Genomic DNA, 27,521 nt, shown 5'->3' with positions numbered 1-27,521 from the left:
CTGATGTGTGCATTCCCTTCATGATGGCACAGCCTGTAGACACTTCTGTTGCAGTGGCTCTGGATGTTAAACTGCGTGTGGGTTTGGGGTCTAATTTGAGGCAATTAAACATTCAAGGCAGTTTCACTGACCTTTCTGCAGAGTTTTTGCTGTTGTAGGTCTCTCTGAGAGGGAGACTCTGGACCTGGCTGGGCGGCGGTTTTTGGAAGAGAACCGTCAAAAAACTACGTACTTCTGAGTCTATCTTTGGCAGGGGGTGGGGGGGGAGCTTGTTTCCAGCAACCTGTGGACTTCAGCCCCGGGGGTCCTTGGCCATCGCTAGGTGTCGGGATGTCACTGGTGTGGTGACAGCAGCCATCGTGGTTAGGGACGGTCACTGGTCCCGCATCTCCTGCAGCATGCATCGCCCCGCTCTCTGCCAGGGCTGCTGGTGATGCTCAGCCTGCCTGCGGTGGGGCCGCCCCACAGCCGCTCTGGGTTCGTACCAAGGAGACTGATGGGCGACCATTCCACGTTCATCAGGCATACATACAAGCACCACCGTGAATTATCTCGCCGGAGCTGATAATTTCCTGCAAACAAATCGGTTCTGATCTGGAAGTAATCGCCCGTATCATTCCTGCAAGTGGGAGCGATGACTTATGTTGATGTCACCCGCTGGCTTTTTATGGCAACAATTAATAATTCAGTAATTCTCTCTGCAGTGATGCTGTTCTGTTTATAAATATTTAATTTAGCTTCCCGTGTCCGCGTTGTCGCTGCCCTCCCCTTTGCCTCCTGACGTAACACCAGGCTCTCGGCGATGCTGCAGTCACCGCAGTTAACCAGCAAGTTGTCTGTGCTGGAAAATGTTAATGCCTTTCCTTGTTTGCATCTCTTCCTTACGTTAGTTAAGTCTGGCTTTGGTGGCGTGAATACGAACGTTGACCGAGCGTGCCGTTTCAGTCAAAACCTGATTTAAGCTGCAGACCTAACCCGGGGCTGGGCGGCTCCTGGTCTCTGTTATAAAACTTTTTTGTTGTAAAACTTTCCAGTTTCCAACACAGCCATGGAAATAACTCTTTTTTTCTTTCTGCGTTTCTCTTTCAGGAAATTGCAGCTTATTTAATAACGTTTGAAAAGCATGAAGAATGGCTAACAACTTCCCCTAAAACAAGGTAACGTTGCTCATGCTTCAGCCCATTGACTCATTCTCACTGATGACTTGACTTGCTAATCAATGCGTTGGCCACCGAGTGAAAACTCCCAGTCATGCTTGACGGCTTGTGACACCAAACTCTCATTAATTGACTTAATGAGCATTTTATTGAATGAAATCAGATTGATTAAAAATGGAACAGCTGCGATCTTGACAGGTTAAAGTTTTAACCCGATTGTTCAGGATTTAATTGTATGCCTTCAGATGAACGGATTTGAAAGCCTTTGGGCGAGGTTGCAGGCTATTTATCTTGACAGTGTTCCCTACAGCCTCCAGCTTTAAAGAACTCAAAAAGCGCAAAGCCCTCCCCTGTGTGCTCTGCCTGTTTAACATGCAGTCACAGGGATTGTTTGCGTTTCGGTGTTTTTCTTGCTGGGGTTAAGTGTTTGATGGCGAGGAGATCCCAAAAAGCCGCATTAACAGACATGTTTGCAGTTTATTATTCAGTAAATGTCATGTCTTCTTCGCACTACCATAAATGTTTAACTCCTCTGCTCCCCTGGGAACCGAGACGTGAAGTTTCAGCTGTGGCTGTTTTCCTGCCGTTTTGGCCGCTTTCAGGCTCGCAAAGTTTCCGTACTAACGCAAAAAAACAAATCGTGCTTTCTAATGTTGTGGGGATTTTGTTGTGTGTTTTGTTTTTTTTTTTTTTTCCTTGTCTTCTTTTTCCCAATCTTCCTCTTTCCTCTTGAAAAGGGCAGGGTTGTCGGAGGGAGCCTGCTAGGACCAAGGTGGGAGAAAAGCCTTTTGTAGCATCCTGCATCCCATTGCCATCTGCTGCAGAGACCCGCTGCCAGAGGCGTCCTGGGCAGCTGGTGGCTGGGCTTGGCATTGCCTCACTCTGTCCTTAGCAGGGGCAGAAATTATAGCGAGGCGCAAAGAATGGGTATTGCCTCTAACAAACAGTACGGATGAATTCCCCAGGTGTTCCATAGCTCCCAGCTGAGGAGAGAACGGAGGTGGAGGCGGGCAGTGCCGCAGCGGTCGGGGCGCAAGGAGGACCTGCTTTCCATGAAATACAGGGAATAGAGAGCTGTGTTATTTTAGGTTCTGTGGTTGTCCCCCCCCCCCCCCCCACTGCCCCCAGTCTCTACTGTATTTTTTGTGACATCTTTAAATAATACATTTGCCTGTCATATTAAAATGTGTCTGGGATACCTGGAAAGGGAGACATTTGAGGCCTGATTGCTTTCTCAAATGGATCACCAAGACACACAGCCGCTGCAGTGGCTGAAGGGTCCTTAGATGGACCTTTCCCATCGACGGCTGAGAGCCTCATCTTGGCGAGTGCATAAATGCTTTATTTCACTCCCCTTCTTGGCTGCAGGACAGCAGGTAATTTGATAATATTGGAGAAGGCTTTTTTCTGACCTGGTAATCCAAGTTTCAGAATTAATGCAAAACGATTTCTTGCTGAACCTTTGCCAGATAAGCCTATTACGCGGTCAGAAAACATTAACTAGTCTGGGTATACATGGCATCATTAAAGATAAGAGATTATACATGTTTTTGTAGCAGCGTCCTGTGATTTTTAAGAGTTGGTTTGCTAAAGGCAATGCACAAAAATAATTTTCTGATTAATATTACAATACCTTCCTCCTGTGTGTTTACACTTGAAAGAAAGAATGTCCCAGGAGAAGAAAAGTTGTGACGGCTGTTCAAGGACCTTCTTAAATTGTTGAGTTAGTTTTCTTTCCCTTTTTTTTTTTTAACATAAAAATTAATTGGAAGACTTAAATGCTGAGTTCATACAATCGGGGCTCTCAGTTTTACAGAATTAATGACATCGATCTGGCGCTGAACTGGAACACTCCCCATTCTTTGTGTGCCGGTGTGGGTGCCACTAATTTCATCTCAGAAAATTAATAAAAATGAATTGCACCACTGACACCTATGGAATTTCTTAATAAGATGATGTATAGCGCGATCCGAGGAATCGCGGCGAGGTGGATCGCTGTAGGGGGCACTGGGCGCGCTGGACGGCGGGTGTCAGGAGCTGGCGGCTGATGGTTGATGGTGGTGCCAGGTGGCGTTGCGGGTGGCCGAACCTCCCGGGTTACTGAGCCAATGCAGAAGGGGGCAAAAGAGGGAAGAGTTTGTTTCGAGCCATTTCTGAATGCCTTCATTGCTTTCTCGTAAAGACATTCCCATGGTCCGTGGCACCAGGCAGGGGGTGGCTTTGGTCAGGGGTGGAGGAGGAACCCTCTTACGATGCTGCTGGGGGGGCATTAGGGGACCTGTGAGGAAGCCTTCAAAGTCTTCTGAAATTGCCTTTTGATGAAACTTCTTGTGGAATGACTCCAATTGGTAAAATACGCTAAAATAATATACTGGAATATTATTACAACAGTCTTCTGAGTGCTCCCGTTTATCAACATAAATTAACAAGTACACCTCGCAAGGCATCGACCTTGATGCTTCCTTGAAATGGTGTTTGGTTACTTGAGAATGTTCAGGATAATCCGCAGTGGGTATTCCAGTCAGCAGGGTGAACTGGGGAAGCTTTCTGCTAATGCAGCAAGGCTGAAGTATCTGACATTTCCAAGTTTAAATGCAAATCATGATGACCAAAAAAGAAATAAATAAAAATTACTTGACATTTGTGTATCAAGTAGAACTTAATTGTTATTTACATTGGAATTTCAATGACAAAGCTGACTTTTAGCCCAAAAACTGTTCATCTAGTTGAAGATACTTTGCTTACCTGTTTCCAAGTGCCTTCTGTAATTATCGTCTTTATAGAGTATTTTTAAAATACGCTTGAGTGATCTGATGTAGCCTCACCTGTGTTTCACAAGCAAGACTGGGGCAACCAAAAAGACTTGGCCGTGCCCAGAAGCTGCGAGGTTAGTTTTCCAACTGGGAATGCAATGCCATGGGGGGTGAGTGCGCCCCTTCCCGCGTTGCGTTTGCATCTCTGCCGCGCATCCGGCAAAACCAGAGGGTTTTGGACGGGACGGAGACAAGCACCAAGCTCTTGTTTCCTTCCTTGCAAAACCCAAAAGATAAATGTTTCTGGGGAAATGATGCGGGTTGCTGACGCGGGGCTAAGCCATCGCTCGTACCGATAGGCAAGCGGCTGGGGAAGTTCCCAGATGCAGGTTTTTCAGCCCGGGAAGAGCTCAAACGCTGTTTTTAGGCAGTGAGACTTGGCAGTGATTAATATTTCCGCAACTAAAAAGGTTGGGCAGCAGCCTGCTCCTGCAAATCTGTAGCGATTTACATGCGCTGTCAGTATGCATTTGGGGTAATTTAGTTTTACTTCTGCTACCTGCGGGGTTATTTTTAGCACTTTTATTCCCCTCTCCTGGCTTCAGGAAGACAAGTGTGGCTTTTGGTGTCGTGGGGAGGGACAGCAGCCCAGGCAGCGTTTCCCACTGATGAATCCCAACCTAATAAATCACGAACTCATCAGAACCTGGTTCACGACAGCGGTGCCACAACAGAACTGGGCTGAGCCGCATTTGCGTGGCCGGTGGGAGCGGAGAGGGCTCGTCCCCGTGCCAGGGCGATCCCTTTGCTCATCAGCCCGGGGTCCAGGGAGGCTGGACCCGGCGCGAGTCCTAAGAATGTGCCAGGGTAGCAAAGAGCAGAAAAATAGTCACCTGGCTTGCTTTTGTCATAGACATCGTGTCTTGGAAAGGACCGCTCTGCCGTTCATTGCTGATGCTGGTTGCTAGAAGGGGGGTGCAGATTACATTAGACTGGGTAGAAATAACTTTTCCCCATTGAACATGCACTCACAACCATCGTTGTTTTCCTCCGTTGCTTTTTTTAGCAGTTTTTGCTGGCTTCAGAGTTTTGAAATTTCCCGAGAAATTCAATTTGTTACATTAAATGTGGGCTGGTGGCGGGGCTGGAGCGGAGGGTACCAGCCCACAATGTGATTTAGAGGGAGCATGGCAGGACCTGATGCGATTATTGTTTTAGCAAAACTGCTTGGGGGGATGTAAAAGTGAGCATAGCACATCCGCCTCCCCTGGAGAGCATCGCTGTGTGCAGAGGTTCAGCCTTCCCCGGTGCCAGCGCCAGCATCGACCGGCCCCTCTGGCCTAGGGGGGTGCAGGATGGGTGCTGGGGGCTTACCCCGTTCCTTACCTGTCCGCCGGTCCAGTTTAAGGAACGTACTTTATCTTGGATAGCTTTACCAGGGGCTTCTTAAAGATAAGTTAGGATCTTGCAGTATATTAATTTTGTATTAAATAATTAATAGTAAAATTAATTGAATTATTCAATTTTCAGGTAAAAAATAGGGTAATAAATATTCATGACTTACTTTATTAAGGGGATTTCCATTTCCTATGTCATTAAAGTGAGATTAACTAAGGTTGGGTTTAAATGAAGATTGAAAACAATTGTGCTTTGGAATTAATTTACCGCGTTAAGCCATTACCTCGCGAGCCGGCTCCGTGATGCGCTCCGTGTGGGAGCCGTCCGGCTGGGTTGGGGAGATGATGCTGCGGGGGTGTCTTGGTCCTTGTGCCGTGAGCTGGGAGTTGTGCAGAGGCGACCGCCCAGAGCTTGTGGTCAGTGGCAAAAGTTCCATCCATCTCCCCTTCTGCTTGTCACAAGGAAGAATTCCCTCCAGACCTTGTTTAGGCTTTCAAGGAGCTCCTCGCTTTCTCACATAGCTCGTACTCTCCATGGGATCCGGGACCATCAGCCTCACCCATGCACAGTGCTGAAATTTTGGATTTTCTGCCCGTGCTGCTGGAATCTCTTGTTTACGTGTTTGGGGTCGCATATGACCTATTTTTCCTTTGTCAAAGGCAATGTGTGTGCTGTCAGCTCTTTCTGGCTTGGGATGCTGCTTGACATAATCCCTGCTAAATGTGGCACATCTCTCTTTACACTTTAAAGATTTCATGACTCTCAACACTTTCTTCTCGCTGCTCTCAGTATTTCCTCCTCTTCCCCCACCCCAAAGAGGATAAACAGTACAGAGATGGTTTTAAGAGGAATTGATTCATATAGATTTTTAGCCAGTATGGTCCAGGGGTGTTGAGATGCCAATAATTAATTCCTTTAATAGCTCACCCCGTTTGTTTTAATGTGACCTAATGGCAGAATTGCTGGGAGCCACCGGGATGCCTGGCCCAGGTCAGTCAACAGTCTTCAAGTATTTCATGGAGACCCTTCCTACGTCTGCTCCAGCCTGGCAGCTGGGGATGGTTTCAAAGAACGTTTCAAAGATGCCGGGTATGGTTTCAAAGATGCCAGGTATGGTTTCAAAGATGCCAGTTCTGCAACTGGTCCATGCGTGTGGACATCTCCTGTCCCCACTGCCCAGCTTTGCCGGGGTGGCGGTGCCAGGGCGCGAAGGCTCCCCCTCCTCTTCACACAGAGTCAGGGCAGAGTCCTGCAGCATCACCCCTTGGAGAGGCAGAGAACCCTAGAAAACATGGAATTGTCAAAAGAAGCAATTATCTGATAATAAAGCAATTAAATTATTCAGAAAACTACCAAGCTTGCGGAAGGCAGACAATAAGCTTTTCCTGTCAATAAATATGGCCAAGGCAAATACTTGGCATGCGTTTTTGGACAAAACTGGCATCCAAAATTTGGGCAGGCTCTGACTTTTTTCTAGACCAAACATTACGGGGGTGGGAGGATGCTCAGTATGAGCAGCTCCCCCCCGTGTTGGCGGTGCGATCTGGGTTTAATGAGCCAGGTAAGAGAGGAGCTGCCTTTGTCGTGGTTAGAGCAGAGGAAAAGTAAAAACGTGCAAGGAGAGATTTTGGGTTGGGGCTGCCGACGGCTGGAACCCGACTTGCCAAACCATCCCAGTATTTCCATGCATTTTGTGCTTCTAGTCGAAGGGTACCGAGAAGGATGGAGGCTTTAATTGCTGATGCGGGACCACTTAGGAGATGCCCTTTTCTGCGTAACGTGCAGAGGCTGCAGAGGGGCTAGGAAAACCGCTATTTGTTCATACTCTTTAAAATAGCAACAAAATTAAGGTCTTTGTTACATTTTAAAGGCTTTGCAACTTAATTTATATTCTGGTATGGTAATGAAGAAGCATCTTTTGTCCAGGAGGTGAGATATGCAAAAATAACCTTTAAGTTGCTCATAATTAACCTTTAATGATATTCTCTCATTTTTTCCAATACATTTTCTGCATCAACAACAACGTACAGAAAGGGTGCCTGAGCCTGCTCGTTGCATCTTAATGGCCTGCAAATACCAGCTGATTAAAAATAAGCTATTTATTTGGATTATTTATTGACAAAGTTTTTTTCCCTCCAGGAAATCTGGCACTGAAGTTAGTGCTGGGCTGGAGCCAGCACCGTGGCTCTCCCACTCTCCCATCCTTGGCCAGCCAAGATCAGGATGCCCAAGGTCTGATGCAACAGGGTGCGTCGTGTCCGGAGGACGGACACTTCGCTTGCCCGATGGGGATGGCGTAATATTTATGGGAAATACAACGTTATTTGAATTGTACATGGGTGCGTTGGCAAGCACATGCTAGAAATCTGGGATCGGGAGGAGGGATTTTGTGCCCCTTGCATGGGAAGAGCAGCCGGGAGCCACCCATCACGGAGGACCTGCTGTTCAGATTGAAAGAATACAAAGTGAATTGTGTAACAAGCCGCGTTTGTCAGAAGATGGGGAGCTGGCTACAGAGAGAGTGATATTAATTCTTTTCTTCCTTCCTTTTATTATTGGGTGGGTTTTTTTTTGGTGCTGAATAACAGTGTCTGTAGGTAATGAGCACGCTTTTATCTTGCTGTGGCACGAGGAATAATTTGCCTACGTGGGAGCTGGCGTGCCTGGCAGGTGCACGTGCTGTTCATGTGCACGCTGCCGGGCTTGTAGTGCCCTTTGATTTCTCTCGGGGTTGTGGGCTCCTGCATATTTACAGAAATTACTCCTTTTTTCCCTCCCCAAAGGCTCTTTCCATTGCACCAGGAGTTTCTACTGTTGCTTCTGGCGTATCTAAACAGCCAAAGCTTCCTTCCTCCTGCAGCGAGGTGCTAACATCAGCCTCCCATCGCGCTTTTCTTTTTCTTCCCTTTCCCTCCGAGCTTTCCAAACGTCCCATTGCAGTCGCTGTGACCCAGTGCGTTGAGGGACGTTTGTCACTGGTGGTGTAAGCAGTGCTGCTGGCTTTAGTTATTCAACTCACAGGAAATGCCTGACGAGCCTGGGACCCAGCGGTGCGTGCAAGGGGGCTGCCCGTGCGAGGGGGCTGCTGTCACTCCAGTTCAAAACTTGCGGCTCTTTCTCTTGTTCGCCTTCCCAGCCCCTTGCTCGCTGCTCCGTGAGCCCCTGTAGGTTCCCTGATAATCAGATTTGGCTTTCTGCAGTTCACCCTCCCTGTTCCCAAGGTGGGTTTCAAAGCCCCCCAGCCCTCGCTGGGGCTGTGCAATACCAGCGTTATAATCGGGCTGATTTCGGCGGTCCTCACAGCGGCACCGTCGGGGACGGAGTGATGTATTTTTGCATTTCGCTGCTGCGTTTCTGGGCTTCACCCACAGACTGCCCTGCCTGCGGTGTTCCATTCCCACGTGGCTTTATGCATTTTCCTGTAGGTGTAGGGTTGGTTTTCCAGCATCCATACATCCCCGTGTGTGCATTTAGAGGGAAATCTTGTGGGAGATTCCTTGTGCGTAACGGAGCAGCAGGGAGCGCGGCTGGTTACCTGCGCAGAGGCTGCCACGAGAACACGCTGCCGCTTTGCACGGGGATGTACGTGAGCCTGCTGGGTCCAAATGTGGAGGAGTTGGTGGGTGAGCAAGAAATACAAAGGCTGAGAGCACTAATACCAAGATTTTATCTTTTTTTTTTGTTCTTCCTAGTCCTAAGAAACACAGATTTGCAGGAATCTGGCAAAGATTCTCCTGAAGTTACACTCAGTTGGCATTCTTGCTATGCACGCTGTAACAATACTTTAATATAATTAAATTTTAAATTCCATGTAGAATCTGGTGGGTAGGCAGATGTACCGGTATGTTAAACTTTATGTCACTTAAAAATGGTTTTCAAGTACATCAGAGGGAGACCATCCAGCTGTAAAATTATCTGCTTTATGACGCTGCATCGCAGCTTTGGTCTTTTTGTTTTAATTAAAAATGTACCTTAAATCTCACACCCTCAGATAATTCCACCATGCCTTTTTGTTTCTTATAATTTACTGACAGAATGTAAAACGACACGATTCTTCTGCTGGTTGTAAGTACTGTTTACAGCAGGGGAAAAAAGTTTGTTAATTAGGATAAATGCCGCCTTGTTTTCCTTGGGTGAGTCAGTGCTGGGTTTCCTTCTGTCCCACTGAGCAGCGAGGCTGGGGGGTCTCTCACGGGGCTTGGGGGTCTCTTGCTGGGCTGGGGGGCTCACAGGGCTTAGAGGCTCTCACAGGGCTGGGGGGCTTACAGGTGTGGGGGGCTATTGTAGGGCTGGGGGCTTGCAAGAGCTGGGGGGCTTTTGCAGGGGTGGGAGGCTCTTGCAGGGTTAAGGGGCTCGCAGGTGTGGGGGGCTCTTGCAGGTCTGGGGGGCTCACAGGGGTTAGGGGCTCTTGCAGGCTGGGGAGCTCACAGGTGTGGGGGTCTGCTGGGGGGCTTTTGCAGGGCTTGCAGGGGTGGGAGGCTCTTGCAGCATTTAAGTGCTTGCAGGGCTGGGGGGCTTGCAAGGGGTTGGGGGGCTTGCAAGGGGTTTGGGGGGCTCTTGCAGGGCTGGGGGGCTTGCAAGGGGTTTGGGGGCTCTTGCAGGGCTGGGGGGTTCACAGGGGTTAGGGGCTCTCAGGGCTGGGGAGCTCACAGGTGTGGGGGGCTATTGTAGGGCTGGGGGGCTTGCAAGGGCTGAGGGGCTTTCACAGGGCTGCAGGGCTGGGAGGCTCTTGCAGGACTGAGGGGCTCTTGCAGGGGTGGGGGGCTTGCAAGGGGTGGGGGGCTCGCAGGGCTGGCCTGCCCTTGCAGCTGCCGTGCAGACATCTGGGGCTGCTGGCTGTGCTCGCAGCGGGAACAGCCCCTTCCCCTGGGCCCTGCTGTCCCCCTGTGGGGGCAGAGGAGGGGTCCTGCCGGGGTCCGCGGGAGCTGCTGCGGTGGGCTGGGCGCACGAGGGGTCTGTTTCCCACTCGTGATGCGGCCGCTTTACCTTCCGTCATTTTTGCCCGTTCACAGACAGCGCAGCCTTGTAGAGTGCTGGGCGGGGGGGTGGGGGTGGGTGGGCTGGCGAGCCCCCACGCCGTGTCCAGTACAGCCCAGTGAAGGGGCTGTGGGAGCCACCGTGCAGCCCGCGGGCAGGTGGGTGCGCAGGCACCCAGCCCCGGCGCTTTGCTCGCTGCTGCAGGGGGCTGCTCCCGGCGCTGGAATAAACTCTGGGGGCGTTTGCTCCAGCAATAATCAGAACTGCCTGGCCAGTGGCGGCCCTGCTGGAGGTGGGATGGAGATCTGCTAAATCATTAATGGTGCCGTTTCTGGAATTAAAAAAAAGGCCTCGTCCCGAGGCGTCCCACGTGGTGATTCGCCGAGTTTTGCAACGTGATTTATGCTTGGCCGTAGGATTATTGTTTTCTATTGATTCTGAGGGAAATAAAGCGGCAATAAAAGCCCATCATGAGCCTCCTGGTGGAACGTGAGAACTGGAAGCTTTCCTGCCAGAAATCCTGTTGTCTCCTTGGTGGTGACTCCTCAAATGCTGGACCCAACCGGTCTCAAAGCGAGCATCGCCTCGCGTTCCTCCTCTGCCTCTTCCCAGCATCGCCTGGCTTGGTCCAGCGAGGATGAGCCTGGTGCTGCTGTGACCTCCTCGATGTCCCTGCTGGGTGGGTGGGCCCACAGGCACTTGGTTGGGGTCCAGCAATGCTGCAGAGGCTTCCCGGGATCTTCCCTGCCAGGTAGCTGCTGGAGGTGATCCTTCCCTGCCCTCTCCTGCCTCACCTCTGTCGTGGTGTGAAGTTAAAACTTTTTCTCCTACAGTTCAGGAATTATTTTTAATTGTGGAAAATCTAAGTTTTGCCTAAAAGTGACTCATCTTACCTGGAAAGCACTGGTCCTTTCTGTCTTCTCCAGTGTGCTGTCATCCCGGGGCATCTTGTTTGCTTTCTGCTCGGATGCCTGGCACTTTTACAAAATGGACAGGAAAATCTATCGACTCTGGCAAAGCTGTTGTATCTTTTCGCTGTAGAGCCAAGATGAGCTGTGTGCACCATTTGAATGCTTTTCTCCAGCCTAATTTAACAATGCCATGTGCAGCATGGCTGTATTTTTAAAACCATCAAGCAATGATAATTTCTTGAGCACTGGTCAAGGTGTAGTGATAGAAACTGCTTCTCCCAGGAGGGCCAGGTAATGGCTGGGAGCTGGTGCATGCACTGAACAGACCGTGCACGACTGCAGGGGTGGGTTTGTGGCTTCTGGTGATCAAAAGGAGAGGATTTGTGGGTGTGATGAATTGCATTTTTCTCTGCTGATGGAGCCAGGGACCACTGGCCCGTCGCACCTGAGCCTCTGAGTACTGCAGGCTGTTAACTTTCATCTCCACAGATGAACCCCCAACATCGAGGCATGCCCACTGCAGGATTTCAAACAGCAGGGAAGTGTTTAGGTGAGATGGGGCAGTGGATTCCCATGGGATCTGCTGTCACCATCTGGCTCCTCTCCCAGCGGGTGGGCAGCAGCATCCCTTCCTCTGCTTCATCAGAGCACGTGTGAGTCCTGCTGCTGCCCGTGAGAGTGGATTGTGCCCATAGCATTATTTCCGTATTTATTTTATAAATGTCGATGATGAACTAAGCTAAGATAAATAAGGCTGTTCCCTTGCACTGTTTAATTTACAAAATTTTAATGAGACTAATAACATGAGTACTTATCCTGTCTTTCGGCTGCCTGGAAGATGGTTAGCAGGTCTGACAGCTCGGCTCAGCTTGTCTTCCAACAACGTTTACAAACACAGGATTTTACAAATGTGGTATTGAGCCATTTGCTTTTGTCTATGCTTCATCTCACATCAGCAGAGAAGTTGAGGGAGTGATGCAGACGATGGAAGAACACTATCTTTACAAGTGAAATTGTATCATTTTAAGCACTATCATAACGCGCCAGCGATGGGCGACTGCATTGCAGCAATGGGGACGGGCCGGGGGGGGGGGGTAAAGCCTTCCATGTGGCACCTTATCCACAGCCTTCTCTTCTCCATCTTCATGGAGATGCGTGTCCTGGAATTGGGAGCCATGGTTTCCCCTGGAGAAACTGGTGCTCACCCTGCCTGCGAAGCCGCAGCAGGTCACCGGTGTTTTCCGCTCCCATCTGGGATGCTCGTGGGTCTGAGGACCCGAGTGGTGCATGGAGCATCCCTGCGCCATTGCTGCGGTGCCCTCTGGAAGGTGATCGTTCGTTTCTCATCAGTTGAGCCTCTTGCGCAGCAAATGGGTCATGCAGGGGAGATCTTCTTGCTGGATAAGCAATTAGCTAAAACAAACTACTCAGAGGACAAATTATGCAGGACTCTTGCTCTGTAACAAATGAATTAATTGACTTTGGTATTTGTGGGATGTTCCCTCTGTTTTACTTAACTGTCTCTGGCTAAAAGGCTCCTGCATTTCCTTCTGCCTTTTGCTGCTGCAGTGAGCAAAGGGGGTTACGAGGAAGTGAAGTGATAATTAATAGAACCATTGTATGTTTTCTTAAGAGAGACAAAACTTGTTTGGGCAGCGTGTCCAGGGGCATCTGTTTGATTTGTGTCTGGGGTGTTGTCAGCTCTCTGCAGCCCCGCAAAGCTCATCCAAAGCAGCCTTGGCTGAAAAAAAGTGTGGCAGCAAGGCACGAGGTGGGCTCGTGATCCACACGCTTCTGCAAAGGCTTTGGAAACGCTGGTGCTTCAGCACACCGGCCGAGCTGCCCCCAGCTCCGTGGTGTGGTCAGGAGTCAAAGCCAGCTGCTCCCGGCACGCCGACATCCCCACGGTACTGCAAGGACATGTTAACCCCGAATATGTTTTAAAGGTTTTGTCTGGATCTTTGGGAATGGTGGGGATGCTACGAGCAGCGCGTTACCTGGGGTTCTAGCGCGGAGCTGCACCACGTGCCGCTGGAGCGGGGATTGCGGTTCTCTGGGCACTGGTGTGTGCTGGTGACTAACAAAACACTCTGGCCAGGTGGCTGGGTTTATTTACAGTAAGTAAATTAAAGCCCTGGTACAAATCTTTGCTGTGTAATGGGATTTGCAGGCAGCTGAGGAAGGTTGAAGCTGCTGGACCAGTTAGCAAGAAAATATTTGGTGCGTAAGGGGGAGTTTGGGTCACTGAACAACGCGTTGTCCCAGCCACCAACGCGAAGGTGAATCGTGGCCAAGAGTCAGGTTTTTTTCACTGTCCTGCTTCTCATTTCTGCTTTGCAACATTCAGAGGGGAGCTCGTAAAGCCAACAGCGCGGGCATTGTGGCGGAGAGAGGGATTGGCTGGGTGGCGAGCTGCTGACTTCTTAGGCATAACTTACCTGGCTGCTGACTTCTTGCTCTCCAGTTCGCTGGTGCAGTTGTTTCCATACCATACTGGTGCTGCGGGCTGGATGGCTTTGATTGAGCGCTCAGCGAGCGCGGGGCAGATGTGGCAGCTCCTGAGCAGCCCCACCGAGACGTTGCTTCTCCTCAGGAACCTGCCAAGACCTTCACTCTGGCATTTGGTGTTGGTGTCTTCCCATTGTAATCCGCTCAGTGTTTGGAAACACAGAGGCGGCCGGTGTTCGGAACAGAAGCTGCCATCTTAAATGTTCCAGATTCGGTTGTTGTAGGAGCTTCTTGGGGGGGGAGATTTGGAAAGATCCTCAGGAGGGCAGCGCCCGGCATGGCATCCTCAGACATCAAGGGCACACAGTCTCAGGAGGGGCCCATGGTTGGTGGCCTTGGGGTTCTTGTTTGGGCTTTTTTTGTGTGGTTGCAGGTTTTGTTGTTGGTTTGGGTTTGTTTCGCGCCCCCCCCCCCCCCCCCCCCCCCCCCCCAGGAACAGTATATTTCTTATTTCTTGCTTGTCCTGAGCTCTCCAGAGGCTGCCCTCACCCCTGCTGAGGCCCTCGGTGTTAGCGGCGGTGCCGCGTGAACAGCCATGTGCAGCCCGTTCCTCTGGCTGGGGCTTTCATTCCTCTTGCATCCCGACCCTTTCCACCTCATCGCCCCGACCTTGCTGCTATTTCTGGGAAGGGACGTGCAGACAAACAAGAAATACGGATGCTGGGCTCCAGCTGCGGCCGCCCGGCGATGGAGCAGCAGGGGCACGCGGCTCCCTGCGCAGCGGGTGTTTTGTAATCCCAGGCAGCATTAGGGGATCTAACCAGCTCTGAATTGTTTGGCAAATGCTTTTTGATGAATTGTGCCCCTTTGATAACGGTGCCAGTGAATGGTCGTTCATTGCTTTCTGCTCTGCTTTAAATTTAGGATTCAAAAGATCTGGAGGATTTTATAACTGTGGCTCCACTTGCTTTCCAGGCCACCTCCTCTCCCCTCCAGTTTTACTCCCAGGCTTTTCTAAATGCTGCTCTGTTCCTTTTCTTCTTCTTTCCAATCCCTCCCTCTTCTTGACTCCTGCAATTAAAAAAAAGTCAGTGCATAAGCCTGCAGTGCCATTGCGCAGATCCCGGGTCTGAAGGGACAGTTCTGTCTAATACGCCTGCCTTTATTCCGTCCACCTGCCTCTGCCAAAATCCCCCACTATGGGATGAGATTTCCTAAGCGGAGCGGCTGTGGCTCGCCCCTGCGGGCTGGCGCGGGCGCAGTCGGGCTGCGGTTGCGGGAGGGAGCGATGGATGGGGAGCGGGAGGGGGCGGGGAGCGATGGCAAAACAGGGGAGTCAGCTCCAGGGGCGCTGAGGGGTCTCGCCGCAGGCTGGGGCTTGTGCCCGTGCTGGAGGACTCACTCCTCGCCAGCTAAGCCAGTAACTATTTTAAGCACTGGAAGAATCGTTGGAACTGGGGGGGAAATTTTTTCCCAGTGTAGATGTTCTTGCCATGTTCTGTCTCGTGTAACTGGAAGAAACGGTGTGAGCTCTGCCCGGCCCTGCGAGTCGGGGAAGCCTCTCAGAGCAAGGAATGTCACAGGGCAGTTGTTTGGGTGGCCGTTGGACCTGGCAGGAGAACTGTGGATGTCCCTCACAGCGCGGAGGTCCCGATCCCTCTGCAGCCCGCGGTGGGAGTGGGTGCGAGAGCTTCGGCCGCTTGTCCCGGGAGATGCAGGCAATGGACCTGGAGTGCAATGGACCAGCACGGAGCAGGGTTTTGTTGGCCGGGCTTTCCTACCCTCACCCTTACTGAACAATTCTTTAATTACTTTATTTTTTTTGCTGTTGCTGGTGGGCTGAGATGCTCCAGAGGTTGACGGTGCCAGACCGGTGCCGTGGCTGGGTCCCAGTGAGCCTTTGGGCTGCCCTTCCCCTCTCTGAGGTGGTTTGGTTTTCTTTTTTTAATATTTCTTCTTAAACCCTCGCGTTTGCCTCTTGCAAGAAGATTTTTGCAAAGAGAAGCGCTCTGGAAGAGATCAAGGCCTGACCGCTTCTTTTTGGGGCTTTTGTGTTGTTGCTGCTGTTCCCATGGGAGCTCCCCTGGGTTAGAGAAGTGGCCGCTGCTTTTGTTGTGCTGCTCCTGGTGCTGCTGCCCTGGCACGTTTCTGCTGAACAGGCTCATGACATTCAGACTAACAAGCAAACGATGCATTTTAGATTTTTTTTTTTAATCTATTTTTAATGATGAATCCTGCTTCCTACTGTTTACGAGCCACTAATGACGGTAGAGTCTTTTGACAACTTCAAAAGATGTCTCATCTGAAGTAAAATAAAAAAAAAAACCACCACCACAACCCCCCCAAAACCCCACAAAAACTCCACCAAAAAAACCCCAAACCCCAAACTGAACAAAACCCCTCACTTGCTCTCAGGACTTTCTGAACTATCACCAAGTTTACTTGAAGCAGTTCAGTCTCTCCACCTGCTGAAATTAGTAATTTCAGTAAAACTGTGATGTACACAGTTTTATTGCTGCTTTAATTATTGCTATTATTACCTATCAAGTCAGCTCTTCGCTAAGCTGTGCTTCATCAGAGTTAAATTCGCCTCCTATTTCATTTCTCTTGCCTGACTCCACGCGGATTATAGTTTCTCGCACCGTGGAGCATTTTTGTTCTGAACCAAACCTCTCCTCGTGCAGCAGATTGCGCTCTGATAATACGGGAATTATTTCTCCGCCCCTGTAAAAGCCCCGCTTCGTTAGCTCGGTGACGGGCTGCTAATTTGCAAAGTCACTTTCACAAGTTTTAATACTCTCTGGCTGAGAGTCCTGGTAATAAATGTATCAGGTCTTAATAGTGTTAGGATGCTGTTGGAAGAGAGGGGGAAAATTAGGGTGGGTAATTAGCTCCAAGCTGTGGATGGGTGAGCGCGGGGGGGGGGGGGGGCAGCGAGGGGGGGAGCCCGTACCGTGCCTGATCGGGTACCGTGCCGTGTCTGGATGTTGCTGCCTGTGAGCCTCGGACGCGGCGTTGGGATGCGGGTGGCACGCCACGAGGATGTTTCTGCGGCTGGCTGGCACGTGTGTATCTGCCTAAATTAAAAGGGATGGAGGATCCTTTCCTGCTGCTGCTGTCTCCATGAAGCGCGAGATGCTCCGGCAGTGTTTTCACAAGGGCCGCTGGCAGAAGCCCTCCCTCATCTCCTCTGGGAGGTTAAACCCCACCTGTGGCTGTTGGGATGGCTGAGTGATGAGCATCTTCAACTTTTTGGCCACTGCTGTGCTTGGAATGCAAATACCTGGCCCTCAAATGGAAATATTTTATATTCCTGAAGGTGTGGGAGAGGTTCCCCTGCTGCACAGGCAGCAGCATCAGAAGAGGTGGAGAATGCCTGGGGTGCTTCCGCAGCACAGCCCCAGGACCCCTGCGCTCAGTACCCAAGATTTCTGCCTTCTGCACTGGGAAGATGTGTTGGGTTCTTTGCTGCCTGTATGGAACCCCCTGGCTTTGACCCGTGGTTCAGCCTGGGACAGCATCCCAAGGGAGCGAGCGGGGGGATTGCGGTGACAATTGTGTCCATAACCTTGGGGTTTCTGCAGGTGTTTAATACAGCTCAGCTGGGCAACGAAAACCCAGCCCGAACAGCGGAGCAGCAGGCTGCGGTGTCGGTGTGGAAAGGGGTCCTGCCCTTCTCAGGGGTGTTCGCGCGCTCTCAGTAATGCAGGCAGAATAAGTATATTTTTATATAATATATAAAATAAGGTGGGGGGGGGATTTTTCCTTCGGCTTGCATAGTTTATATAGAAGCTAACTGAGTTTCTCGCTGTTATTAATCATAGTTTGGTCAGGGTTTAAAAAGTGAAAGTCTTGCACAGCACTAGCACAATTACAGCTCGTAATTCAGTTACAATAATTAGATCGAGCCTCTAAGCTTGGCACTAAGAAAGCAGATTTTAAATGCGCTTAGGATGTGATGCTCGCGTCAGATAACAATTTGTGGGAGGCAGGTGAGAGGAAAACTGTGGCGTCTGCGGTTGGATTGACGCAGCCCGGGGGAGCCCTGGGAGAGGCTGGCTTTCCTGGCACAGGCGATCCCATGGGAATCGGGAGGCATCCAGTGGGGAAGGCTTCCCGTCCCGGTGGGGTCCTGCAGAGCAGAGAGGGGCTTCAGGTGGCTGGTTTGGAGCTGAGCTGGGTCTCGGGTGTGTGCTCAGCCTGTGTTCTCATGTTCTCCTTTGGCTGCAAACCTGAAATACCATCACAGGAACATGGCCCTCTGATTCCCTAAAATAAATCTTGTTTCTGCTATGAGCCCAGTGGTTGTAAGTGAACTTAGGGAAGTGCAAAACCTCTGAATCGCTCTTTAAGTGGGGAAGGATGGCAAATCCCCCTAAACCCCAATTTTCCTCCGACTGCTGCAAACCCAGAGCGTTTAGGGCACAACAGAAGCGAACGCATGTCTTGAGCCGCAGTGCTCTTCACTTCCCTCGGGATGGGTGGCTGCTCTCCCTGGATGGGCTCCTGCCCGCTCGCTGAAGCTGGCGAGCATCATCCCGGCCACTCTCCCGGCATCCCATGCTGAGGAAGGGAGGTGTCTCGTTCCTAAAGCACGGCTGCTGCAAAACCTTTCCTGAACTGCAGGGAAAAAAAAAACCCTAGTTATCATAATAAAACCTGGAATTAACCAGGTGGAAATGCCATGGAAGGGTTTTACATAAACGGCGGGGGATGCAGGCCAGTCCCTGGAGCGCTCCTGAGCGCGTCTGGATTGTCCGTCCCCATCTTCTGGCAGGCGCTGACATGGATGGTGACAGTAGCGGCCACGTGGGCTCATCGCTGCTAAATACAGCGAGACTAAAATACCTCGGCTGCAAAACCAGCAAAGAACCCCAATCGAGGGATAAGAAGTATGCTTTTAAAGTGGGAATTTTCTGCATTATATCAATTCACTTTAAGAAAAGTAATCATGAAAGGATTGGGCATTTGAGTTGGGTTTTTTTCCAAGTAAATGGCCAGAATGACATTGTAATTAAATTTTTAAATTATTTCTGGAAATATTGTGTATGTAAAATACAAGGCTTTATTTTTCTTCTCTTTTTTTTTTTCTTTTTTTTTAGTGCTTTTTTTAAGCAAACAGAAAAGGTCATGCCTTTCTTAGCAGCATTTTGGTGCCTGTGTGTAGGGAACAGTCACTGCCTGACTCTTTTCTGTCAACCTGGGCTTGGAAAATAACAGAGGAAAGAGCAAAACAGGAGGGTTTCCATCAGAGGAAATTGGGCAAACGTTTACCCTTTGATGCCTGGTGTGCTGTACTGGGTTTGAAAGACAGCAAGTGCAGCTTTATGGGGGGGGTGGGGGCTGACACGAGGTTTTAAAGAGTGATTTGTGCTAACTTGGATGGTCTCAAATTAGGGCATGATAGAAAAAGGATTTTCTGTTATCAAAAGCTAGTTCAGGCTAAATTAATCTGAAAATGTGTAATTTCATCTCGACTAAAAATACTGTAATGTAATTAAATTCCAAAGTAGGATGAGCTGAGAGGGTATAAGAAAAGATAAGCATCAGAATAAGACAATAATTGAGTTTGTATTGTAAACACATTCCTATGGGAGTTTGGGATTTTTGAAGCTGCTTCATTACAAATTTTAAGTCGAGAGCGCTTAACAGCTTTGGCATATTTTGGAGAAGTGGCTGACTACCTTTACGTTTGTTTGTGTTCTTTGCTTGAAGGATTTTCTGAACTTGGGTTTAATTCTCTTATTGTCTGCTAGGTTCTTAATAAGTTCGAAGGCAAATAATGCTTAGAATTTGAAAATGTGTGTTTCCATGTGAAACTGGCTGCTTTATGGATTTGTGTAAGCTTCTCATCCAATTTTTCAAACAATTGGATCTTTAATCTATAAAATTGATCGGTTAGATTGGCATTGATCAGTAAGATTGGTATCATTAAAATACTCGATGTGTTAATTCTGAAGCGTGTCATGTTGAATACTGGAGCGAGTAAATCGTCTCTTCTCTGCACACAAGGCACTCGCTCAGTTTGTCAAGCCGGGGGCGTAGGAACGGAGTCAGGGTCAGGTCATGCCGCGGCATCCTTCCCTTGGGATGGTCCTGAGCCCCACGCAAAGGGGAGCTGCTGACAAGGATGAGTGATACATTAAGTCATAATTTGAATAAAATGGTGGCACACCGAATTGAACACTTTCAGCCCAAAGTGACTGCCAGGGTGTCCGAGGACCGCTGCCATTAGCAGTTTGAGATTCGTTTTCCTCATGCTGGCATCTTCATCTTTGCGCAATGGGTGCTGGGCGAGGGATGGAGAAAGTCGACGCCCTCTTGCTCTTGGCTTGATCCAGAAGCCAAACAGCATGGGGAAGGGAGATGCTTAGGAAGCTGCCTCGCATCTCGTCGTAGTGATAATGGCTAATTTAATGCCTCTTTTGTGATATCGCACAATCTGCTCAGTACTGGTACGTTACGCTATGGCGCTCTTTCGGTTTTTGCAATGGTTTGCAGGAAAAATGCAAAAATGTTTCCTTTCCATTTACTAAAAATACTTTACCCTTAATTCTGAAAAATTACTTTGCGGATCTTCATATTTCACAGACCATAACTAGATTACTACCTTTTACTGGAATACTTTGTGTTAATGAAGACCGATTGGGATTACATAATAGATTTCCTCTAAAGAAGGCATTATGTGGTTATTTTTTACTGTCTGGCATTCTAGTTAATTGCCTTGTCATCATTAATTGATGGGCCTAAATTGATATAAATAAATAGATTATATTCCTGAGGTTAATTTGAAAGGGAGGAGGGGCTTAAACCAGGTTGCTGCAGGGTGTTTAAGCGTGTGCCCCTGATGTGCTGGAGAGAGCTTGTGCGCCAAGGTCACGTTCAGGCGCAGTTGGTGTCACCGTTCCTAAATCCGCTTGGCAGCTGGATGCAGCCGAGCTCTGCCCTCCCGGCGAGGGGAGGGAGCGCTCGCCTGGCCCTGGGGAGGCCGGACCTGCTGGAATTGCCCCGTTTTCTCAAAGCTGACCTCAGCTGTCAGCTCTGCTCCATCCTGTGCTCCAGCCCGGTGCGCAGGCACTGGTCCTGGCTGAGGACTGGGCTCCGCCAGCCCCCTCAGCCCAGCTTTATTTGACAGTTTGAGTGCCTCCGGTTTGCAGGTTAATCCAGATTTATGTATATAATTACTGTTAATCGGCAATCAACTAAGTCTAAAGGTAAATCGACATTTTTTTTTAATTAGATTGCAATATCACATAAAATACTTTTTGCCTGGGAGGAGAGAGCTGCTGGTGGTGGGTGAGCAGCGCGGTGTCTCCTCTCCCAGCCCTTCCTGTGGTGCTCTGCACACCTTCCGCCGTGCCTGGCTTTGCTGGCAGGGGACGGATTTCTGCACTCGCATCCTGACGCCGCTGCCAGGCTGGAGCTTGAGTGCTGTGCCAAGCCTCGTGCTGGAGGAGCATTCCCGGGGGCTCTGCGGGAACCTTCCTCCCACTGCCTCGTGCATCCCTTGTGAGCACGGCAAGAAAAAGAAAATACCTCCCCCCCCAATCCCCCCAGGCGCCAGGAAGGGCTGCGTGGGATCCGGGCTGGGGGGACCGAGGCATTGTGCCCTGCTGGCTGGGTGTAACGGAGCAGCCACGCTGCTGGGATGAGGACACCTCGGCGGCTTCTTCCTCCGCTCTCTCCAGCGCTGTCAGGCCACATGTCTTGTTTTGACAGCTGCCGCGCTGTTGTGCTGGCACGCGTGGGATGCGGCACTTCTCCGTGGTGCTGCGCGGTGTTTGCGCTGCTCTTTCAGTTCATTCTCAGGGGTTACGTTTGCTCTGGAAGCTCGTAGAGAGCAACTTGTAAGGCTTCAAAACCACGGAAGAGAGAGCAAACAAATGGTTCCTTATAGTTAAGCACAGTATGTCTTGATACGCTTTACACGCTTAGCGTCTTTTCCCCAGTGCCCTCGGCTGTACATAGTCTGTGGGCTCCGTCCTCCCCCCGTGCTGGAGCAAAGTTTGGAAGTTTTCTCCTTCCCACCAGAGCATTGCCAGCTCTTCCAGCTGGAGCCTCGGCACCCCCCTGCTCCCCCCGGCTTCCCAGTCAGCCTTGGTGCCATGGCACAGCCGAGGTCCCTCCACGTGCCCGGAGGATGCTGAGGGCTGCCGGCGCTGCTCTGCCAGCCATTCGCTGGCTGCAGCCTTGGAAGTTCATTGACTGTCGAACTGCAATTCCGATTTGAAGTGGTTCTCAATTGAAATTTATAATTAATGAGTTATTATTCAATTTTCAGATATTTACAGATCTTTATGGTGTCTCAAGTCATGAGCCAAGCTCTGCACTGCTAGCAGAGGGAGGACCAGAAACCTTTTTCCTTTCTCTTGGCACAGAGCTCCTCTCTCCTCCTGTCCCCTCCAAGGTTTCCCAATTCCCAGCGAGCCCCGTGCAGCTCCCACCAGCCGCTGCATGGGAAGGTAATGCCCGTCAGAGCCCAGAGAAATAGGTGTTGGTGGCATCCTGGGAAATTCCCCTGGTACCTGGTATTTTGGACAAAACCAAGACACGGCACCACTGGCACCACTGGGGAAACCCTTGTTAGCCTTGAGCCACCGGCTGCAGTGAGCGGGGAAGTTGAACTGGCAGTAAGTCAGCTAAATAAATAGAATTTTTCTTCCCTTTCCTCCCTCCCCCATGAGAAAGCGGCAGCATTTGCACATCTGTATCACCGCTGCACTGGGAAGTGACCTGACTTTAACACCGCGTCTGCCTCTGGTAGAGCCACAACCAAAACAATGCCTGCAGAATGAGGCCACCTCAAAACAAGTTTTTTAAAAGTTAATTGGAGCCCCAGGTCCTTGCCATTATGACCCGTTTCCATGGCGAGAGCAATCAGTAATGCAGAGTGGCTGCTGGTGTGTGCAGCGGGTTGGGAGCCCTTCACGTATACGTGAACGTATAGATCAAATGGGGGCTCTCCTCAGTTCGCTAACGGATATGGGAATGATTAATCTGAAAACAGTTTAAAGCATTCATGAGTTGTAAGAACTAATCCCCAATAAATCAAACGGCATCCCCGTGGGAGTAAGGAAGAGAAATAAATGAGGGCTAAAGAAATTGATAAAGATCCTTGAGCAATAAAGAGATGAACGCCAGTTCTTTTAAAATTATATTTAAATGAACAAAGTTGATTTAAGTGTCTTTTTTCATACCTTGTACTAAGATTTAGGTCTATAGCATGTCATTATATCAAGAAATAATTTGCCAAAAGACTTTTTAGCATTTCATGTGCATTCCACTTAATGACAATTTTAATATTCTAGCTTTGGTCCTACGTCGTTACGAGGAGGTTTCAATTGCTCGGCATGCTGAAGAGTTCATAAAGATTGTTCCTAATTTCTTTTTCAAATCTGATACAGAGTTCAGAGCCATCGACGCAAGAGTTATCACGTTACTCAGTAAAAATGTTTGGAATACTATTGTTAGCTGCTTGAACTAAATCTACAGCTTTGGGACAGCGTGGTTTGCAGTGGGACGTTCCTGTTCGGTCAGGTTCGGGACAAGGTGCTGAGCCAGGTTTGGGCTGAGTGCGCTGCTGGGGCGGGGAGCTCGCCTGCCCGGGTGAAGCTGCCTGCCCCTTCCCGGCCGACAGTACCGCGTGTGCTCCTGCCCCTGCATGCGTTAACGTGACACTTTAGAAAACTGTGTGTTCTCTTGGTGACCAGAGAGCGTAAGACGTCCTCCACTGGCTGAACTGGGGGATCATTTCCCTTGCAGATTACGCTGCAATAAGCGCGTCTCCGAACGTGGCTTCCCAGCTCCAGCAGCTCAGCGTGGTTTTGTCTTGTGTCTCTTACTCTCCTCCGCCCCCAAAACACAAAGGGTTGGGTTTAGCTTTGCTTTTTCCCTTAATTCAGTGACTGTCCTGCTGCGTTATCCCAAGCACGGAGGGCCAGGGGTGGCTGCTCCCCAGCGGTGCCTGGCAGCACCCGAGTTCACCCGAGGAGTGCGCAGGGCTGAGAGTTCTGCTTGGACTCCAGACCCCCGAAGCTCAGGGATGTTCATCCCCAACGTCAAGGGCTTTGAATGAGATTGCTCTGCTGAAGAGCTCATTTGGAAGGCAGAGACCTGTGTTCCCAAGTCAACACGGCATAAATTTGTACCGGTAAAGTACATCAAGCTACCTGGTGCACAAAAGTGATTTAAAATGACGCATAACCTGTAAGCACCCTGGAAATTCCTCTTGACCTCCACAATGAAACATTGCTTCAGCAGATGTTTGTTTTCTTTTTATAGACATGTTTGTGGTCTCAAGTTACAGATATCTGAGTCGAGAAGTAGATCTGATAAATGGTGGCATAGGAAGAAGTCAGGGTGATCCGGGGTGCTTGGTGTCTTTGCCGATGTGAGGTTTGGCAGCGGAGCTGCCTGACTCCTCCATTTCCCCCCTTTGGGAGGTTTATGATATTAAACGTTTTGGGCTGCTCAGAGCCATAACAGTGCATAGAAATGATTTCCTGCAAAAAAGCACATTCTAGAGTCTGGTTGCTGGTACCTTCAGAAGATGCTGTACCTGACTGTGGGGTGCCCTGTGGGGTAGGCTGGGGAAGGGCGACATCCAGGTGATGCTGTGGAGGGAGACACAGTGGTGACTCCAGAAACCTAAGCAGGGCTGAGGCAGAAGATGGTCATCTCTTGTGTCAAATGCACTGATGATAGAGATACATTTTTTTTCTTTGATTTTTTTGATTGGCTTTCAAAATAAGAGAGTTGTTAATGGTTGAATTAATCTGGCTGAGTAACCGCGATATGCAAAGACACCGGATGAATCTTTTGTGGAGTTCACTCTTTGGCAACAGAACGTGAGACCATTGAGCGTAAATGGTGGCAGAGTAAATGTTTACTGAGAAGTGAAATCCTGTTATTAGTTATATTACTGTTATTAGTGCTGTTGTTGCTGTTCCCTCTTTTCTAGTTGTGTCAAGATCAAGTACAGAGTGCAAAAACATACAGGCTTTTCCAGCACGTTGATAAAAATGGGTCTTGGCACAGGAAAGGTGGCACTGGTGGAGGCTGTTAAATGGAGGTACCTGCCCCATCGCTTTCCCTCTCTGCAGCCTGCTGAGGACGCGCTGGGTGGGCACGGGCAAGGCACTGCTGCCCTGTTGCCGAAGCCGCTGTGCTTTGCACCTGGTGGCATTGTGCTGCAGGGACATTGCAGTAGGGAAGATGCTTTAGGACAGCCTTTGGTCCTGCCTGAGTCAGCAGAGCCCCAGATGTTGCTTGGTGTAATCTCTGTGGCAATGTGCCGTGCAAACAGAGGGGTCTGGAGGATGTGTTTTCGTGGCACTGGCATCCTGATCGCTCCTTAAATAGCCCCGAGGGGCTGCTCTGGGGGTGAGGCTTGTCAACGGCTGTCCCAGCACACACCAAACAAATGCCCAGCTCTCTGTAGCTTGTGTTTCAGCCTTCAAATTTTATCCTGATCTTACAAAAGTCCTTTATTTGGCAGCCCACGAGCAGTCCTCTGTGACAGTACAGCAGCCAACTTTGCACTGGCACGTGCTTGCTCAGTCCTGTTTGTTGGAGCCGTAGGTAATTACTCCGTACTTAATGAATAGCATTACTTTTATTGATGAACACGGAGGCTACATGCTGGAAAGAGGAGGTAAGGATTAAGTTTTATGGCCTACTGCTGCTATGAAAAGGAGCATCTAGACACCAATTAATGTCCCCTTGATGGGATTAGCCATTGCGTTAACTGCAACTCTGGATAAAATTGCTAAGTCTGTTATTTTAGACTTCAACTTCTTAAATATTGTAGATACAAAATAAATTCACTTTCATCTTAAATGCAAATGACATGTAAGTCTAAAGACAAAAAAAAAAATCCAGTGTGTTTATGTTTGCTTGTGATTTATACCTCTTCCTACATGGATAAGAAGACTTCTTTGGAAGTCTTTATTTCATCTGTGCAGCCTTCAAAGAGAAGCCTGGTGACCTCCCAAAGTGACCCCAAGTGTCTGGGAGTCTGCTTGGCCAAGGACAGGCTAGATCTGAGATGCAGGGGTGAGACATCCTGGTCTGGGGCTGCTCGAGATTCCTCTTTTGCTTTTTCATTTGGGCTTTAATCTTCTGATAAGCCATCGGTACAGCGGAGGGGAAATGTCAAGGTAAATGAAGACTTAGAGAGCAGCATTTCTCAGGGGAGAAATAACTTCTGTCATCGGGGGGTTTTTTTTGTCTGCAGCAACAAGAAATAAGAGATGAGGCATATCTGAAATCTGGATGTCGGTCAGAGCCGTCCTGACCAAGAGCCCTGTGCCCACCCCATGCCCTGCGAGCGAGAGCTGCTATGCAAGGGCTTGAAAGCTGCGCACGGTGCAAAAACGCCCAACCAAACAAAAAAATTAATAGATGTTGATTGAAATCCATCACCTGGCATGTCTGATAGCCCCTGCTGGAGCAGAGCTCTACAGGGTGAACCTTGCCTGCCCAGGTGGGGAGGCGTCAGCTGGCGTGGGAGGCGTGCGGTAGCGCTCGCTCCTGGCACTGCTCCCCCTGCCCACGTCCACGGCGTGGGTGTTCGCTCCTGGTGCTGTGTGCTCCGTCCCCCTTCGAGCCGGTGCGCAGGGAGGGGGCATGTCATAGGCGATGGGTCTCTGCTGCCGGATGAGATCCAGCAGGGGCTGATGCTGTTGGGTATGGCCGGGAACCGACCAAATGTGATTTCCAGTGAAGCAAAGCGAGTCAGTGACATAAACCGAACAGATGATGCTTTTAAGCAAATTGTCCAAGTATTGGATAAGGGAATTATGGGCCTGCGTCAGTCTTTTCCGATGTTATTATGTATGCTCTGTGTTATTTTAAAGTGCCCCGTATTGGCCACACACAATTTTTCTTGGTGCTTTCAAGGAAGTATATGATTTCCCGTGAGTATTGTGTTCTTGGTCCTCTCTCTTTAGTTAATTAACTTTTCAGAAGAATATTTTGAGGTATGACTTTTTTTCCCCAGTATTTGCAGGATATTTCTTACCTCACTAACCCCTTCCAGAGCCACCTTTCCCTTCCACTTTGCCCCACACTTGTATTGCAGGCGTCTTCTTGGGGGAGCTGTAACCGCGCCTGCGGTGGAGCCCAGCGGTGGGCTCTGACCCATCTCTCTGCTTTGTGGGCTTCCCTGCTTCTCTGCTAAGTCTGTCTTGACTTTTTTGTAGAATCAGATTCTTTGTTTTTATCTTCTTGGTAGGATTTTGATTCCTTGCCAGTAACGTGAGACAACACACAAGAGGAGGTTGTGTGTTTGGCGAGTTTGGAAGCTAAAATGTAGAAATACCTTGTAGCGTGCGATAGCACCAGCTCCTGACAGAGCGGTGTCGTGTTGAGTGATGTGTCATGGAATCACAGAATTGTTGAGGTTGGAAGACCTTTAAGATCATCTAGTCTAACCATTAACTCAGCACTGCCCAGCCCACGCTAAACCCTGTCCCTAAGTGACACATCTATGTGTCTTTTAAACACCTGGTGGATGGTGACCCCACCGCCTCCCCAGGCAGCCTGTTCCAGTGCTTGACCACTCTTTTGGTGAAGACACCTTTCCTAATAACCAGCCTAAACCTCTCTGGCACAACTTCAGGCCATTTCTTCTTGTCCTACTGCTTGTTACTTGAGAGAATGACGTAGCAGCGTCATGTTGTGTGATGACATAGTAGCGTTGTGATGTGTCATGACTTGCATGTTGTTTCACCCAAATCTGGGAAGCAGCTCCAGTCATGCTCAGCAGGAGAACGATGGCGTTTCTCTTTTAGGAGCCGACACAAACCTGTGAAACACACAAGCGTTAGCCGCGACTCTGGCTTTAGCGCTTGCTCAGGTTAGCTGAGGCGCAGGTA

At 49.7% G+C, this 27,521-nt stretch overlaps 1 protein-coding gene across 14 annotated transcripts in view; it reads left to right on the top strand.

The window, feature by feature from the left end:
• Window positions 1–27,521, top strand: part of CAMTA1 (calmodulin binding transcription activator 1) — a 324,941-nt gene that overhangs the window by 81,704 nt on the left and 215,716 nt on the right. For all 14 annotated transcript variants that reach the window (XM_055799761.1, XM_055799755.1, XM_055799756.1 and 11 more), the window contains one exon: window positions 1,090–1,157. In XM_055799761.1, the coding sequence (XP_055655736.1) occupies window positions 1,090–1,157 (68 nt within the window). The remainder of the gene's footprint in view (window positions 1–1,089; window positions 1,158–27,521) is intronic.

Source organism: Falco peregrinus, chromosome 3, assembly GCF_023634155.1.
Source record: "Falco peregrinus isolate bFalPer1 chromosome 3, bFalPer1.pri, whole genome shotgun sequence".
NCBI classification, from domain to species: Eukaryota; Metazoa; Chordata; class Aves; order Falconiformes; family Falconidae; genus Falco; species Falco peregrinus.
This window is presented reverse-complemented; position numbering and strand designations above follow the sequence as displayed.